Source organism: Eulemur rufifrons, chromosome 20 (genome assembly GCF_041146395.1).
Source record: "Eulemur rufifrons isolate Redbay chromosome 20, OSU_ERuf_1, whole genome shotgun sequence".
NCBI lineage: Eukaryota > Metazoa > Chordata > Mammalia > Primates > Lemuridae > Eulemur > Eulemur rufifrons.
In genome coordinates this window covers 26,776,038-26,789,999 of record NC_091002.1, presented here as the reverse complement: position 1 = coordinate 26,789,999, position 13,962 = coordinate 26,776,038, and the positions used below count along the sequence as shown (strand labels likewise).

The 13,962-nt window shown below is 58.1% G+C and overlaps 1 protein-coding gene across 1 annotated transcript; it reads right to left on the bottom strand.

Moving 5' to 3' along the window:
• Positions 1–934: 934 nt before the first annotated feature.
• Positions 935–9,480, bottom strand: SNPH (syntaphilin). Its single transcript, XM_069496392.1, has 4 exons — positions 9,416–9,480; positions 8,633–8,740; positions 4,969–5,118; positions 935–2,117 (listed from the first exon to the last, which is right to left on the bottom strand). Exons 1-4 carry the CDS (start codon positions 9,463–9,465, stop codon positions 935–937), a joined length of 1,491 nt encoding a protein of 496 aa, XP_069352493.1. The 5' UTR covers positions 9,466–9,480.
• Positions 9,481–13,962: the final 4,482 nt, after the last annotated feature.

The window sequence follows — 13,962 nt, the reverse complement described above, 5'->3', positions numbered from 1 at the left end:
ACAAGCTGAGGATTCCTGGGTCCTGCCCCGCCTCCCGGACTGCAGAGGAGATGGGAGACGCCTCATCTCAGAAGGCTGGAGCCCGTGGGGCTCTGCCCTGCCGGCTCCTCTGCGCTGGGGCTCAGGCAGGCGTTCCCACCCCCGCGCTGAGCTTGCCGGGCTGAGCTCTCTCACGGGAAGAATGACCAGACACACCGAGCAGCGCCAAGAGGAAATGGATCACGAGGACTTGGGATGGACAGAGAGACACAGAACCCGCACTGCCCTCTGCCACCTCATGCCCCAGTGTCGTCTTTCCTCCAGCCTGTGGCCTTGACTGGGCTTCCGAACCCCAAGGTGGGGAGCAGTCTGGGGAGGCCAGAGCTCCAGCCCAGGCCCAGGGGTTGCAGACACTGCTCCGAGTCCTGGGGTCAGTGACCTGCTCTTTGGGCCATAGCTGCCTCCATGTGAGGAGATAATACTGGCCCAGAAGCCTGGGCTGAGGGCAAGGGTGGCTTGGAAGAGAAGGCATGGAGTGAGCAGGGCCCTGGACGGGGCGGGGGGGGGGGGGGCGGCGGGGCTCTGGTGGGCAACGCAAGCCCGGCTTCCCCAGATAAATACAGCCAGAGACTTCCTGAGCAGGGTGTGCCCTGTCTGAAGGGCCAGGTGAACAGAGGGGCCAGGTTGGGGGACCCTCACCTCCTTCTCCCTGTGATTTGTCCAGTCGGCGTATGGCCCTGCCTTTGGTCTCCCTCCTCTTCTCTCCGTTGAAGTTTTGGGGTGCCTTTCCCCAACCCCTACTCCTGCCCTGGCACTGTTAACATCCTGAAAAAAATAGTTACACACCAAAACTAAATAAATAAGATGACGCCCCATAGGGATAGGGGAGGGGAGAACAGAATCCCTACAATCAGTGGTCAGGCCGTAGGAGCCGCTGCCCGGGGTGGGGGCCTGCTCAGAGCTGGGAGCTGCCGCCCGCCGAGCTGGGGCCCGCCTGGCTCAGCGAGCGGCAGCTGATCCTGCGGATGGAGTGCAAGGCCACCGTGCAGCAGCCCCGCAGCAGGGAGCTGATGTTGTAGATGGGCTGGCCCTGGCGCCGCTGGGAGCGGCAAAGCCAGGCCACCGTGGGCACAGCTGGTACCACCACGGCCAGCAGATCCACGATGTAGTGGCGGCTCCAGTAGCTCTTGGGCTCCTTCTCAGCTGCAGCTGTGGCTGCCTCTTCCTCCTCTTCCAAGGGGCACACCACGCTCACTGACGGCCCAGGGTTGGGGTTGGCACCAGGCTGCTGTGGGGTGGGTCCGCGGGTGATGGGCTCCGGGGCCTCCAGCTCGTCACCCACTGTCACCACCACTGCTGAGTTGGGGTCTCTGGGCGCCGGGGGGTGGGGGTCTGGCTCTGGGCGCCTGTCCCCTGACTCAGGGACTGTCCCACAGACCTGGGCCTGGGTCACTTTCTCCAGGATGGTGTCCAGGTCAGGCTGGTACTGCACGAAGTCCGTCTGGATGGCACGCTCCTGCATGCAGCTGGCCTGCACGCCGGCCTCCATGCCGCACAGCAGCTTCTCATAGGTGTTGCTGGCAGAGAAGCGGGGGCCCGGGCCGAAGGAGCTGTGCAGCGAGCCCTCCTCCGGGCCGCAGTCCACCCCCGACGACAGCAGGCTGCTGGCCTCCAGTGCCTCCGTCCTGCTCAGTGTGTCATCGGCTGCCACATAGCCGCTGTCGGCCCCATCCTCAGCGGAGGAGCTGGTGGGGTCCCCAGGCTGGCGGTCCCCGCAGACAGCCGGGTCACTCAGCTTGGTGTAGGTGGAGCTTCGGGTGAGGGAGCGGGCGGGGGACCCACCAGCCGACTCGCCGGTGCCGTCCTCCTTGGCTAGGCCGTTCTGGGCCACCTCCATGCTGTGCAGCAGCGTCTCCAGCTTCTTGTTCTGGATGTTGATGTCCACGAAGTACTTCTGCAGCCCCTTGTCCTTGTCAATCAGGTTGTTCTTGACGGTGTCGATGACCTGCTTGAGCTGCTTGATCTCCTTGCGGGCCTCCTTCAAGGCCAGCTGGGCCTCCACGCGGTGGCACTCCTCCTCGATCCAGTCCTCTTGCATGCGTGACAGCTGCGTCTTCAGGTCATCGATCTCCGTGTCCCTGCGGGCAGAGGAGACACACACATGCTCACTGCCTGCCTGGTCTGTCACCAGCAAGGACAGCGTCTTGATGAAGGGCCCTGTGCTGCTGCTGCTCAGAGACAAAAACAGAAGGAAGGATCCAACGCCCAGTGTCCCTTCCTTTTCATTCCACGGGGAGGAGCGAATGTGGGTGGGGAGAGGGGCCCCCACCTGGAAGGGGAAGTGTCAGTAGGAGACACGGCCCACATTCCCACCTGCTAGTAGCTGAAATGCATGTGACTCTCAATGTTTAAATCCATCATCTAGAGAAGAGACTCGACAACAAAGATTTTGCATTTATAAGAGAAACTGCCATAAAAACCTGATAAAATTTTAACGTAAAAAAACCAAAAACTAGGCAGAAAATCTCTGCTCTATAGAAAGAGATGTGGCCTCTTAGCACAGCAGGCTGTGAACATGTTAAATGAAAGGGTATTTGGACAGAGACTACTGGGGATAGGGCAGTGGGCTGCTTTATTTTTATGGGAGAGATGCCCGTCTTCGATGCCGGGTGTGGGGAGCTGATAATTTTACATCATCCCAAGTGGAGGGATGGGAAGTGGTGGATGGAGCAAAACAGGGCGGCTCTCTTTTATCCGTGCTGTAAGTCTCTTCTTTGCAGTCACATCTACCATAAAGAGGACAGGCACAGAGTCACCCCCGAGAGAAGGGGCAAGCGCCAGGCAAACAGGACAATCAGAAGACTCTCGTCCAGAAATGCTCAGGATTTTTCAAACCCCCAAGTCACAGCTGAATGCAGAGGCACAGGGGAGGGAGGGAGACGAGTTAGAAAAACGTCCCATCAAGCCTAGAGGTAAAACCAGAGCAAGGCTGAACGGGGACAGAGTAAAAGGAGTGAGAAAAGGGGAAAATCATTCATGAGACTTAAAAGGCAGCCACTTGGCCAAAACCACTATATCCACACAAATAAAGTCCACGAATGGCACGGCTGCCACTTTGGGGTTTAGGAGCCCAGCACAGTGAGCGTCCCACGTCCCTTTCAAAGTCAGATTGGCAATTCCATTCGGGGAACGGGCCCAGAATCTCATTCCTCAATATGCTGAAGGGACTGGGACCGAGAGGCCACAGTGGCCGCCACAGAGTCAGCAACAGTGTCTCCCGGAAGGGGAAGGACCACTCCACAGGACACAACTCGGCAATGGCAGTGAGGTGGCAGCAGTGAGCCGGATGGAGCTGCTTAGTGTGGCAGTCACAGTCACAGCAACAGGCGTGGGGGAAGATGCTTGCTCTTCACTGCCCCCGCCCCAGAGTAGGGGCTCACTCTAGGGTAACCCTCCCGGCCTCCCACACCCACTCCTTACGCATACCTTGCCCCGGAAGGAACAGTAAGTTTGGAAGAAGGAACTGGGCACACTCAGCTCGGCTGGTCCCTGGCCCCCTCTCCTTGGAGCCAGCCGGTCCCCAGGGAGCTTAGCTTCCAGCCCTGCCTATGCCACACTGGGTCGCAGGGCATCACCTCTGAACTGAGTCTTGAAGGGCCGGTTTGCCAAGGAAGCAAGACAGGGGACAGGGCATCTCAGGTGGTGGGGACGCAGGATATGAAAACGCAGAGGTGTAAAAGCACATGGTGTCTTTGAGGAGCAGAAGGTAGGCACTGTGGGAACTACAGGTAGGAAACCCACAGCGTAGAGTGTGAGGAGTGACAACACAGCACATAAAGAATGGCCACAGGATCCCGTGGCAGAGACTGGGCAGGGAGCTGCGGTGTGGCCACGCCCACGACAGGGCACCCTGCCCAAACCACACAGGGCGACGGTCTGCCCTGAGCCACAGGGCTGGCCCTAGAAGTGACGCTGGGAGATGGGCCATCTGCTCCCTGAGGGCTTTAGTGCAAAAGACCAGGCAGACCCTGGGCAGCACTAGGAGGACGAGGGGAAATAAAAATAGAAATCCCAGCTCTGTGAAAAGGAGGCTCACAGAGCTCCGCCTGTACCCTCCTCAGTTCAAAAACCACAGCAAATCCAGCCCGGACTGGCCACTTGGCAGAGCTACGTGGCCATGCACACCGTGTGACCCATTCATATGGAATGTCCAGAATAGACACATCTACAGAGACGGAAAAATGAGTGGTTTCCAGGAACTGGGGCGGGTGAAGAGAAACACGGTAGTGATTGTGCTAATGGGAATGAGGTTTCTTTCCCCACGGAGATATAAACTCTTATGGGGGCCGGGCGCAGTGGCTGACGCCTGTAATCCCAGAACACTGGGAGGCCGGGCTGGGGAAGGAGAGGCTGGGAGGGTCAGGACTGAGCACCCTCATGGTCTTGAGCAGGAGCTCAGACGGGCCTGTGGGGCTCCCGGGAGGCCTCTGGGCGCTCAGTGAAAGGTCTCTCATGAACTTGCGTCAGCTACAAGCAGGAAGTAGATGAGCAGGGCTTCTGGGGCCTGGACTGGTGAGCAAGAGCCCCCTGGTGACTCACTCTGGAGGAAGCAAAGGAGGGATGGAGGGTTGTTTCTCCCTGTGCTCCAACTCCCCAGACAGACAGGAGCCAGGGATAAGAAGTGGCTCCCAGGGGCTGCCAGGCTGAAGCTGGGAGAGGACTGCTGCAGGTCGGGGCCCAGCAGGACAGGCCCTCAGAGGAGAGACCACTCCCCGCCTGGCCCCCAACAGCCAACTGGGGCAGTCAAAGTGAGAAGCCGGAGTGGGGTGTCTGCAAACGGGCTCCGACAAGGCTTTGCTGGGAAGGAGGCAGCAAGTGGATCTGGGAGGCCTCCAGCCACTCCTCCCTCCCACGGGCAACCCAGGCCCGGGTTCCTCTGAGTGTGGCGCTGGCAGGTTGTCCCCAGGCTGCCGCTGGCCACCCGCTCACCGATCCTGGAGCCGGTCCTGCGTGTCCTTCAGCCGGGCCCTCAGGTGCCGGATGCACACTTCCTTCTGCTGCAGTGGAGTCAGGTACTGTTCTGGGGTGGGGGGCTTGATGCCATGGTTGTCGCTGCACAGTGTATACTTCATGGAGCGCCTGCAAGGGGACATCCGTCATCGGGGAGGGAGGAAGAGGTCAGGCAAGGCACAGATGCTGTGCCTCTGGGGAGCAAGCGGAGGCCAGCCTCATCATCGTTGTCCCCTGACCGCCAGACGGCTCCAAGCCAGGCCTCCTGCACAGGGCCCATGTGGGCATGTGAATACCCAGCCTTCTGGAAGGTGGGTTTTAGTAAAGCTCTTGTGAGGGAGGACATAGTGTCAGGGTGGGGGGCTCAGGGTTTCTCTAGTTCTCAGGGTGGGGGTTTTTCTAGTTAGGGTGGGAGACGTGCCCCAGAGCATGTGTGTAAGCCCAGCACCACGCCAAGTGCTTGACCAACCCCGTCAGTCCTTACGGCTGCCCTGGCAGCAGGGATTGCCTTCACCTTCCAGGGGGGCCGCTGGCCTCAGGGAGGTTAGCTCTTGCCCGGAGCCCCACAGACAGTCCCAGAGACTGACCGGTGTCCCCCAGAACCCAGCCCAGAGAATGAGTTTGAAGGCTGGAGGCGTGGGTGGGAGGGGCAGACTTGGGTCTGCTTGCTGGACAAGGACTCACCCGCTGCAGAGGAGGCAACGTCTCCCAGGGTGGAGGGAGAAGCTCTCCTCTCCGGAGGTGAGAGCCCTCACAGCCTGGGCACAGGGGGAGCAGACACCGGTGTGCAGGTACAGTCTCTGCGCACACTGACACTCTCACTCCTCACCCACACTCAGGTACACACGGGTGTGCACCGCATGTACATGTGCTTACTAGGAGTGCATATCTGAGTCTGTTGATTCCAGCCCACATACGTGGGTGGGTACACGCTCGTGCCTGCACGTACCCACCACCTTGCTGCCGCCCTCGGGGGCACTCGCACGTACTAGGACAGCAGCCCGTGCACATGTTCACACGTCCATGCTCTGGGGGCACATGTGAGCACACACGTGAACACCTGTTAGCTCTGGGCATGGACTCGCCAACCACAGTACCCCGAGGTGTCAGCAGGCTGGATGTGCACTGCTCCCAGCCCGCGGTGGCACCAGCATTGTGTGTGTGCAGCACCCTGACCCCAACGACACAAAGGAGGAGGAATTTCCACCCAGAGGGCAGAGAGGTGCCAGGCAGGGAGGCAGGGCCAAGGCGTTCACAAGGAGGGAGAGCACCCCAATCCTACAACAGACTAGGAGGTAATTCTACACCAGGCCGCCTCGGCTCACAGCTTCCCCGCTGCTGGTTGTCCTGTTCCTAAAGAAACCTCCTTGGGTCTTGGCTTCAAAACCTGGGCATGTTTTCATGCAGTTAGAGACTCCAGCCTTGCTGCCGTCCAGCTCTGGTCCCCTTTAGAGGATGGGGACCCCTAGGTCTAGGGAGGGGCAATGATCCCTTATGGGCTGAAAAAGACAGGCCACGGTGAGGCCCATTTGCTGAAGCAGCCAAGCTCGAGGCGGTTTGTAATGTTTTACGGAAGCTGTCTAATGCTTATTGAGGAAAAAGTATTTGTAAATTATAAACTGTTGTAGAGAAAGTGGTGATAAAAGAGGAAAGAAGGAGAAATTGTTTTCATCTATGTACTCACCTTGCAGTCCCTAAGTTTGCCTCAAGCAGGCCTGTTTTCTGTCCAGCAAGGGACAGAGGAGTGGCATGGTTTGGGGAGCTTGGGGTCCCCCCTCTGATCTAGGAAATCTATCTTCAAAAGAGAAGCAACCCACACAGGTCACCCTGACACTCCACACACTAGTCCTGCAGTTATCCTCCTGCCCTGCAAGGACTTTGGCTAGAGAGGCACAGATCTGTGACGAGTAAGGGGACGCCTGGGTGCGCGGTGGGTGGTGGTAGTGGAGGAACCAGGATTAGTCAAACTAGTAAGAATCAGAGAGGATTAGAGAGGAAATAACTATTTTAAAATTTTCCATTTGCATTCATGAGTATTTTTTCCCCAACATTTCTCACTCATACATTTTTAGTCCCTAGCTGTGTGTGTGTGTGTGTGTGTGTGTGTGTGCATAAAAATATATATCTCAACAAAGAAGAAAAATATGCTTTAGTGCACGTCTCTCAGCTGTTCCTGCCTTGGAGAGCCTGGCTGTTTGCAGTGAGGCCCTAACCGAGGCCCCACCGCTCACCTAGGGGCAGCAACCCTCACGGTGGGCAAGACGAAGACCCTTCCACGGAAGCAGTTCTCAGTCTTGGGGTTGAGATTGCCCTTCTGGACTACAGGGATGAGATGCGTTACAAAAATCTGTTACTAATGAAAAAATATTAAAGTTTCCAATTATATGCTTTTTAAAATGTTAACACATCATTTTTACACCCCCCCTGGGGGTGGAGTGATGACCAGGACGCTGGGGCACAGGTTGTACACAGTGTGTTACCCATCACGCGTGTCATGCTGGGAAACTCTGAGAACCCCTGCTTCAGTGGCTCCAGGCACCACTTCACACACATGCCATCCTCTTCACTGGGAGAAGCCAGACAGGCGCCCCCAGGAGGTGCCCCAGACATGGGAGCCATGGGCTGGGTGTCTCCTGGCCTTCTCCTGCCCAAGACCCTTAGTCAGACCTGAGCCCTAACAACGGCAGTTTTCAGCTATCGGCCAGCTAGGACGTCTGGGCAGCATGCAGATGTCAGCGCCACTTCACAGATAAGAAAATGGAGACACAGAGACAGTAAGTGACCGAATCCAAAGCCTCCACTTCCTGATCTCCCACTTGTATCTCAACGCTGGGAACACAGAAATGAGGGCTGCCACGACAGCTCTTACTTCCTGGTCTTCAAGGACCTTTCACCTGCCTCTCCAACCTGCTCCTGCTTTGGGAGTCTCGGTCCACCACAATTTAGCACGTGTCGCCTTTGTAACACGTTTCACCTTCCAAACCGACTCCACCTCTGCCACCCTCCGAGTGTCCCCCTGAAAAGAGCAAGAAGGCAGACACTGCTAGATGCCTCCCAGTGTCCATCCTGCCTTCTTCCCAGAACCCCGATTTTGTCTGGGGTGGCACAGTACTGGGAGAACGCTAACTCTCTCTGCACTAACTGGCCCTGCACCTACAGTTGGTCACATGACCCAGTTCCGGCCAGCAAGGTGCAGGCAGAATTTCCTGGGCAAGATGTCCCTGCTCAGAAAAAACAACCTCTGAGGGGGAGTTTTGGTCCTTTCTATCTTGCTCCTTCCCAGGTGACTGGCCTGACGCCTGGAGGTACAGGAGCGATCTCGTGATCATGAGGACAAAAGCTGCAACCCAAGGATGGCGGAGCAGGAAGAGAGAAGGAGATGGGATTCTTGACACTTCAGGGAGCTGCCTAGCTCTGGCTTGCTGTTCTGAAAGCATCACTGCTAGTTTCTTTAAGCCACTGTCACGGTTAAGTACAGCTAGGCATCATTGTATCCACCCTACAGACAGGCGCTGAGTCTCGGAGAGTGTGCTGGGGGCGCGGATGGTCAGAACACCACACAGCTCCCCTATGTGCCCCACCGTGGAGCCACCAGTTGCCAGCCAGCAGGGCCAGGCCTGGAGGGGAGGGAGGGGCCGGTTACCTTGGCGTGGGGCTGCTGTCGCTGCCCTTGCAGGAGCCTGAGTTGCTGCTGCTGCTGAGGGAAGAGGTGCCGTAGGCATCCCGCACGCTCACAGGTGGAGAGGTGCGCCTGGAGGCAGGAAGAAGAGGCAGGTGCTCGTTCTGGCTGGGGGGCAGCTGCGGACACTGGGCGAACACTGCCAGGCCGCTGCGGCCCAAAGGGCCCCCGCTTCGGGGTCACCGCCGGGGAGAGAAGCAGGGAGAGAGGGGAACGCACAGACCACAGACGGGGGTGACAGAACAGACAGTGCAAATCAAGATGGAAAACCAGAAGGAGGCTGGCCCTCCTGGCTCCCCAGGGATAAGAATGGAGGCTGGGCAGGGCTGCGGGCCAAGGGTGGGACCCCAACTGCCCTCACCAATGGTTCTCAACTTCCAGGGTCCCTCAAACCCAGGGAGGGAGGACTCTGCAAGGACTGAGACAGAGGTGGAGAAGAATGGGGCAGACAGGAGGACAAGCCCACAGGGATGAGAAGCAAGGGAGGCCAAGTGAGCCTGCGTGGACACTGCACGACTCCCCTCCAGTAAGCATGAAAATCAAACAACAGCACTGATGAGGCTGGTACTGGTAGGAATCCAGTGGTTTATGCCTTCAGAGAACTTTCATATTCACTGTGTCATTTGAACCTTACACGGCTTCAGCTTTGCTCAAAGACACACTGCAAGTCAGTGGCAGGTGGAGACAGAGGCCCGCCCCCCACTCCCACCCTCTGCAGCCAAGGTTCTGGGCAAGGGGGAGACTTACCTGCGGGATCCAGCAGAGGCCCGTCTACTCCCCGGCAGGGACATGGCCATGAGGCTGCGGGTCCGGGTGAGGGGCGGGATGGGCGGTGTCCCCGGGGCTGAGGAGAGAGGGCGGGTTGGGGGTGCCGCGGGGAGGGCCGGGCCGGGCCATGTCATCCTCTCGCTGGGGCCGCTGCCCGGCATGGCTTCTCCTCTCACCCTTTGCAGGACACCCCAGGACCCAGCAAGGGCCTAGCAGGCCACAGCTGCCTCCACCAATGAGTCTAATGGGGCTGGTGCAAGGTGCCCGCCACCCAGCTTAAAATATAACTGTCAGGGCCTCAGGGGCAGCGAGAAATCATCAGTCCAACCCAGTGTCCTTCAGATGAATGAGTGTGCCCCAGGAAGAGCGAAGGCCTGGCCTGAGGTCACAAGGGCTTCAGGGGCAGGGTCTCCTGGGCAGCGGCCGGTACTGAGTCTTCTACTCTACCAGCCAGCCTGCTTCTTGCCCAGGTCCCTGACGCTCACACTCCCACCCCCCGTGCTGTCCAGTCCTCCCTCCTTGGTGGGGGCTGTAGGCTGGAGGACTCCTGCAGCAGGACCAGGAACCCCAAATTAGGATGGGCTGGTCTCGCCGACCATCACCTTCCCAGTTGGCGCGTAGTTCAGGGCTTCCCGTCTACAGGGGAGACAAGACAGACCAACATACCAGCACATGTGTAGAAAGACATATGGATACACACAAACACGAAAAGGTACCCTGCCCCTGCCATTCCAAGACGTGCCACACTGTCTCAGTGAACGTGCTCAGGCAGCCTGCCCACGCCGCGGGACATGCAGCTGGGCCCTCCCACCCCCGTCCGTGCAAATGCGCATGCTGAGTTTGGCATATCCCAGGGACTCAGGGCATGGGCTCAGAGCAGATGAGGACGGGGTGGGTGGGAGCAGAAGCCCTCCCCTGGGGGAGTCCCAGCAGGTGGATCCAGTAGGAAGTGCTCCTCTGGCTAAGCGGGCAGGCAGACTCGGCCCAGGAGTCCGTAGGCCTCTCTCCTGGGTGGAGGCTTGGGCCCAAGGGCAGCCCTATAGGGGCGTAAGGAGGGGAGAGTCCCCATGCTGGCTGGATTTGGGCTGTTGAGGGGAGGAGGCTAAGCTGGGCGTCACCCAAGAGCTCCCGGAGTTTGAGACAGAGGGGCCTGGGCTCTTTGCAGCCAACGTGCTGGTCCTGTGCCAGCTCCAGAGACCTCAGTTCCCTCCTTCCACACTAAGAGCAGGGACTGAGGACAGCAGCCTGGTTACAGGAGACGTGGCTGAGGATGTCATGCCCTGGACCTCCCCCCATGCTGGGAGAGAAGCGCTCACCGAGCCCCACTCCACACCGGACCCCGTGCCAAGCACGTTACGTACATTACGCCATTGACTCCTCCCAACAGCCCTATGAGGAAGTGCTGTGATTAGTCCCCTTTTACAGATGAGGAATCCGAGCCACTGAGAGGGAAGGGACTTGGCTAAGTCACATCCCAGGTGTGTGGCAGGGTCAACATCAGATGCTGAGGGGCTGGATCCCAAACCCTGGAGTCCCCAGCCCAGGCACCACCCCCTTCCCACATCGGGGCCTCCCAGGAGGAGCCTGGTCGTCCTGGTCAGTGGCGGGGCTGCCTCCTGCGCGCACAAAGGCACTGCTCAGATGGCCTGTTTCCTGGCTGTTACACAGAACACGGCCTGTTCCCCTGGAGGGCCTGGACACAGCCAGCATTGTCTGCCCAGAGGTGTCGGGTGCTGGGCTGCAGGAGCTGCTGACACCATGCCCGTCACCTGAGCTGCTGGCCCCAGCTTGGCAACGCTTCCCACCCGTCATGCCTCAATGGCCCAGGCAGGGCCTCCTGGACCTAGGGCTGGCCTCCAGAGCAGGAACCACGGGGCAGGGGCAATTTGAGGGTGGGTAACAACAGTGTTCCTCCACACTTGGTAGGATGGCCATAAATGGCTCCCTGCCTCCCGGGCACAGGAGGACCTTGACCAGGAACAGCTGGCGTGGTGTGGGCAAGGGATGATAGTCTTTCCTCGTGGGTGGCCGAGGGCTTCAAGGATCACCTGTCATTGACTGAATCCTTCTGTGGCAAGGTGACCATGCTGAGCGCTTTCACGTGCCTCGGCCCATTACTTCAAATCCTTCCAGGTACTTGGTTATCACACTTGGGCCCAGGGCCGCAGCGCTGCAGGTGCTATGGGCTCTGGTTTCTAGCCCAGGTCAGCCTGGCTTCGCTGGCCACTCTCCCCTCATCACTCCCTTCCTTCTGGCTTTTGGAGGGTGCAGAGAGGAGGCTGTGCCTTCAGGACTTCTCGGCACGGGCAGGACTCACATCTGAGGCTGAGCCTCTCTCTTCCAAGCCCGCTTGGGGGAGTGTTGCTAAGGGGCCAGCAAAGCCCAGGCGGAGTTCTAGGCCCGGGTCCTGGGAGGCAGGCAGGATGCCTGGTTTGCCTTGGAGCTGCGTGTGGCCTTGGTACAATGAGGGCTTTGTCCCAGCTGTCCCTGCTACTACCTTGCTTGGCAACCCCATGCCTCCCTTCTCTTGCGTTCCCTCTTCCTTCCTCCCTGGCCTGGGGGAGGGAAGGGGGTGGCATTTGTACCTGGGTGCAGCTGACAGTCTCCTGGGAGGCCAGAACCAGCTATTCATCCGGGACTGAGGTGGAAGTGGCATTTCCCCTGCTGGGATGGAACCCAGCAGGCGGGGTCCCCCGTGGGAGGGCAGAAGCCACCCAGGCCCGAAGGGAGACACCTTTCCAGGATCCTGTGCAGAAGCCTCAGTGTGTGCCCTGTGTGCGCTCAGGTCCTCCCTCCCCTCTAGGCCCCAGAGAGGAGGCGGGTTGCCATGGTGTTTGTCACCATGCCACCTGCTCAGCCTGGAGTCTCACGGGCCTGTCCCCAGGCAGCCAGAGGTTGCTGCTTGAAATGGAAGGTGGAAAGGAAGCCCTCAGCCATGGGGAGCCGGGCTCCTGCCACTTGAACTGGAGTAAACTCAGCCCCTCTTCACTTCCCCACCTCGGCCACACCGTAGCAGCCCTGCTGCATCTACGCCTTTGCTTGGTCCCTCCCACGTTCAACATTTCCTGAAGGCCGACAATGGGGGTCTAGGGGGGTACAGCAGGGGCCAGGGACCGGAGACTTAAGATTCAGAAATTGAGTCAAACAGATCTGGGCTCAAACACCAGCTCTGTCAGCCTTCAGCTGCACGTCTTGGGCAAGTCACACCATTTCTCTGAGCCTTAGTGTCCTCATCTGTAAGTGGGGCTGTAATGAAAGGCATCTCATACGGTTACCGTGAGAATAACATGAAATGATGCGAGTACGGGGCTTGGGTCAGTGCCTGTCACACAATGAACACTCAAAAATGGGAGCAGCCAATATTTGGAAAGTAACAATGTGAGCTTTAAAACAGAAACACATTCAAAGCGTAATAATAATGGCCTCAGGATGATCAGGGAAAGCTTCTTCAAATAAGAAATTTGTAGTGGGTCTTGAAGGATGAATAGGAGTTCAATAGGCAGAGTAAGCAAGTGGGAGTGGAGGAGAAGCCTGGACAAAGCAGTGAGTAATTCAACAGCATGGCTGCTCAGGAAACTAGGGGGCCCTGGTGACAGCAGAGGCACAGTGCGGATAAGGCTGCAGGAGGTGGGGCCAGGCCACACAGAGCCACTTAAGCCAGGATCTTGTACTGCAGGCAACAGGGAGTCATGGAAGTGCTTTGAAGGGGAGGAGCACAATCCGATTTGCATTTTTTTTTTTTTTTTTGAGACAGGGTTTCGCTCTAATCACCTAGACTAGAGTGCAGTAGTGTCATCATAGCTCACAGCATCCTCAAACTCCTGGGCTCAAGAGATCCTCCTGCCTCAGCCTCTCAAGTAGCTGGGACTACAGGCACACACTACCACTCCCAGCTAATTCTTTTTTAATTTTTTATAGAGATGGGATCTCACTATGTTGCCCAGGCTGGTCTGGAACTCCTGGCCTCAAAATATCCTCCCGCCTCATCCTCCCAAGGTGCTGGGATAATACGTGTGAGCCACTGGGCCTGGCCCAGATTTGCATTTTATTTTACTTTTTTGTTCCCCACCCTATCCACCATCCAGATGTGCATTTTAGAAAGCCCCTGGGCAGGGAGCCTGTGTGGAGTAGGTCTGGAAAAAGACAAGACTAGAGGGAGGGAGACCAGTTAGGAGGTTACTAGAAACTCCCAGGGGAGAAATTAGGTGGGCCTGGGTCAGGGCTCTAGCAGGAGCAAAGAAGAAGAGGGTCTGGATCTTGCTCACATTTCCTCAGAGGCCCCAATTAAGTTAAAATTAGAGCAAAACTCTTGATCCTGGTGGTCAAGCTCTCCCACCTACACCCTTTCCAGCTGGCTCTCTGATGACCCCGGCAGGCTCCTCCTAGTCACTCCCAGCCCCATGTCTCCTTGCAGGCTGTCTGCCCTGCATGTGGCACCTTCCCTGCATGTCCTTATGCACACGGCACGCTCTGTGGGCTCTGCCCGCAGCTTCTCCCCCTGGGGACTTCTCCCACCACTTACTGTC

Coding starts and splice junctions, on each gene's coding strand:
- SNPH (XM_069496392.1), bottom strand. CDS start 9,465: ATGGCCATGTCCCTGCCGGGGAGTAGACGGGCCTCTGCTGGATCCCGC. Junction 8,741..9,415: donor GCCTCTGCTGGATCCCGCAG/GTAAGTCTCCCC, acceptor TCCTGCCTCCAG/GCGCACCTCTCCACCTGTGA. Junction 2,118..4,968: donor CAGGACCGGCTCCAGGATCG/GTGAGCGGGTGG, acceptor CTCTGCCCGCAG/GGACACGGAGATCGATGACC.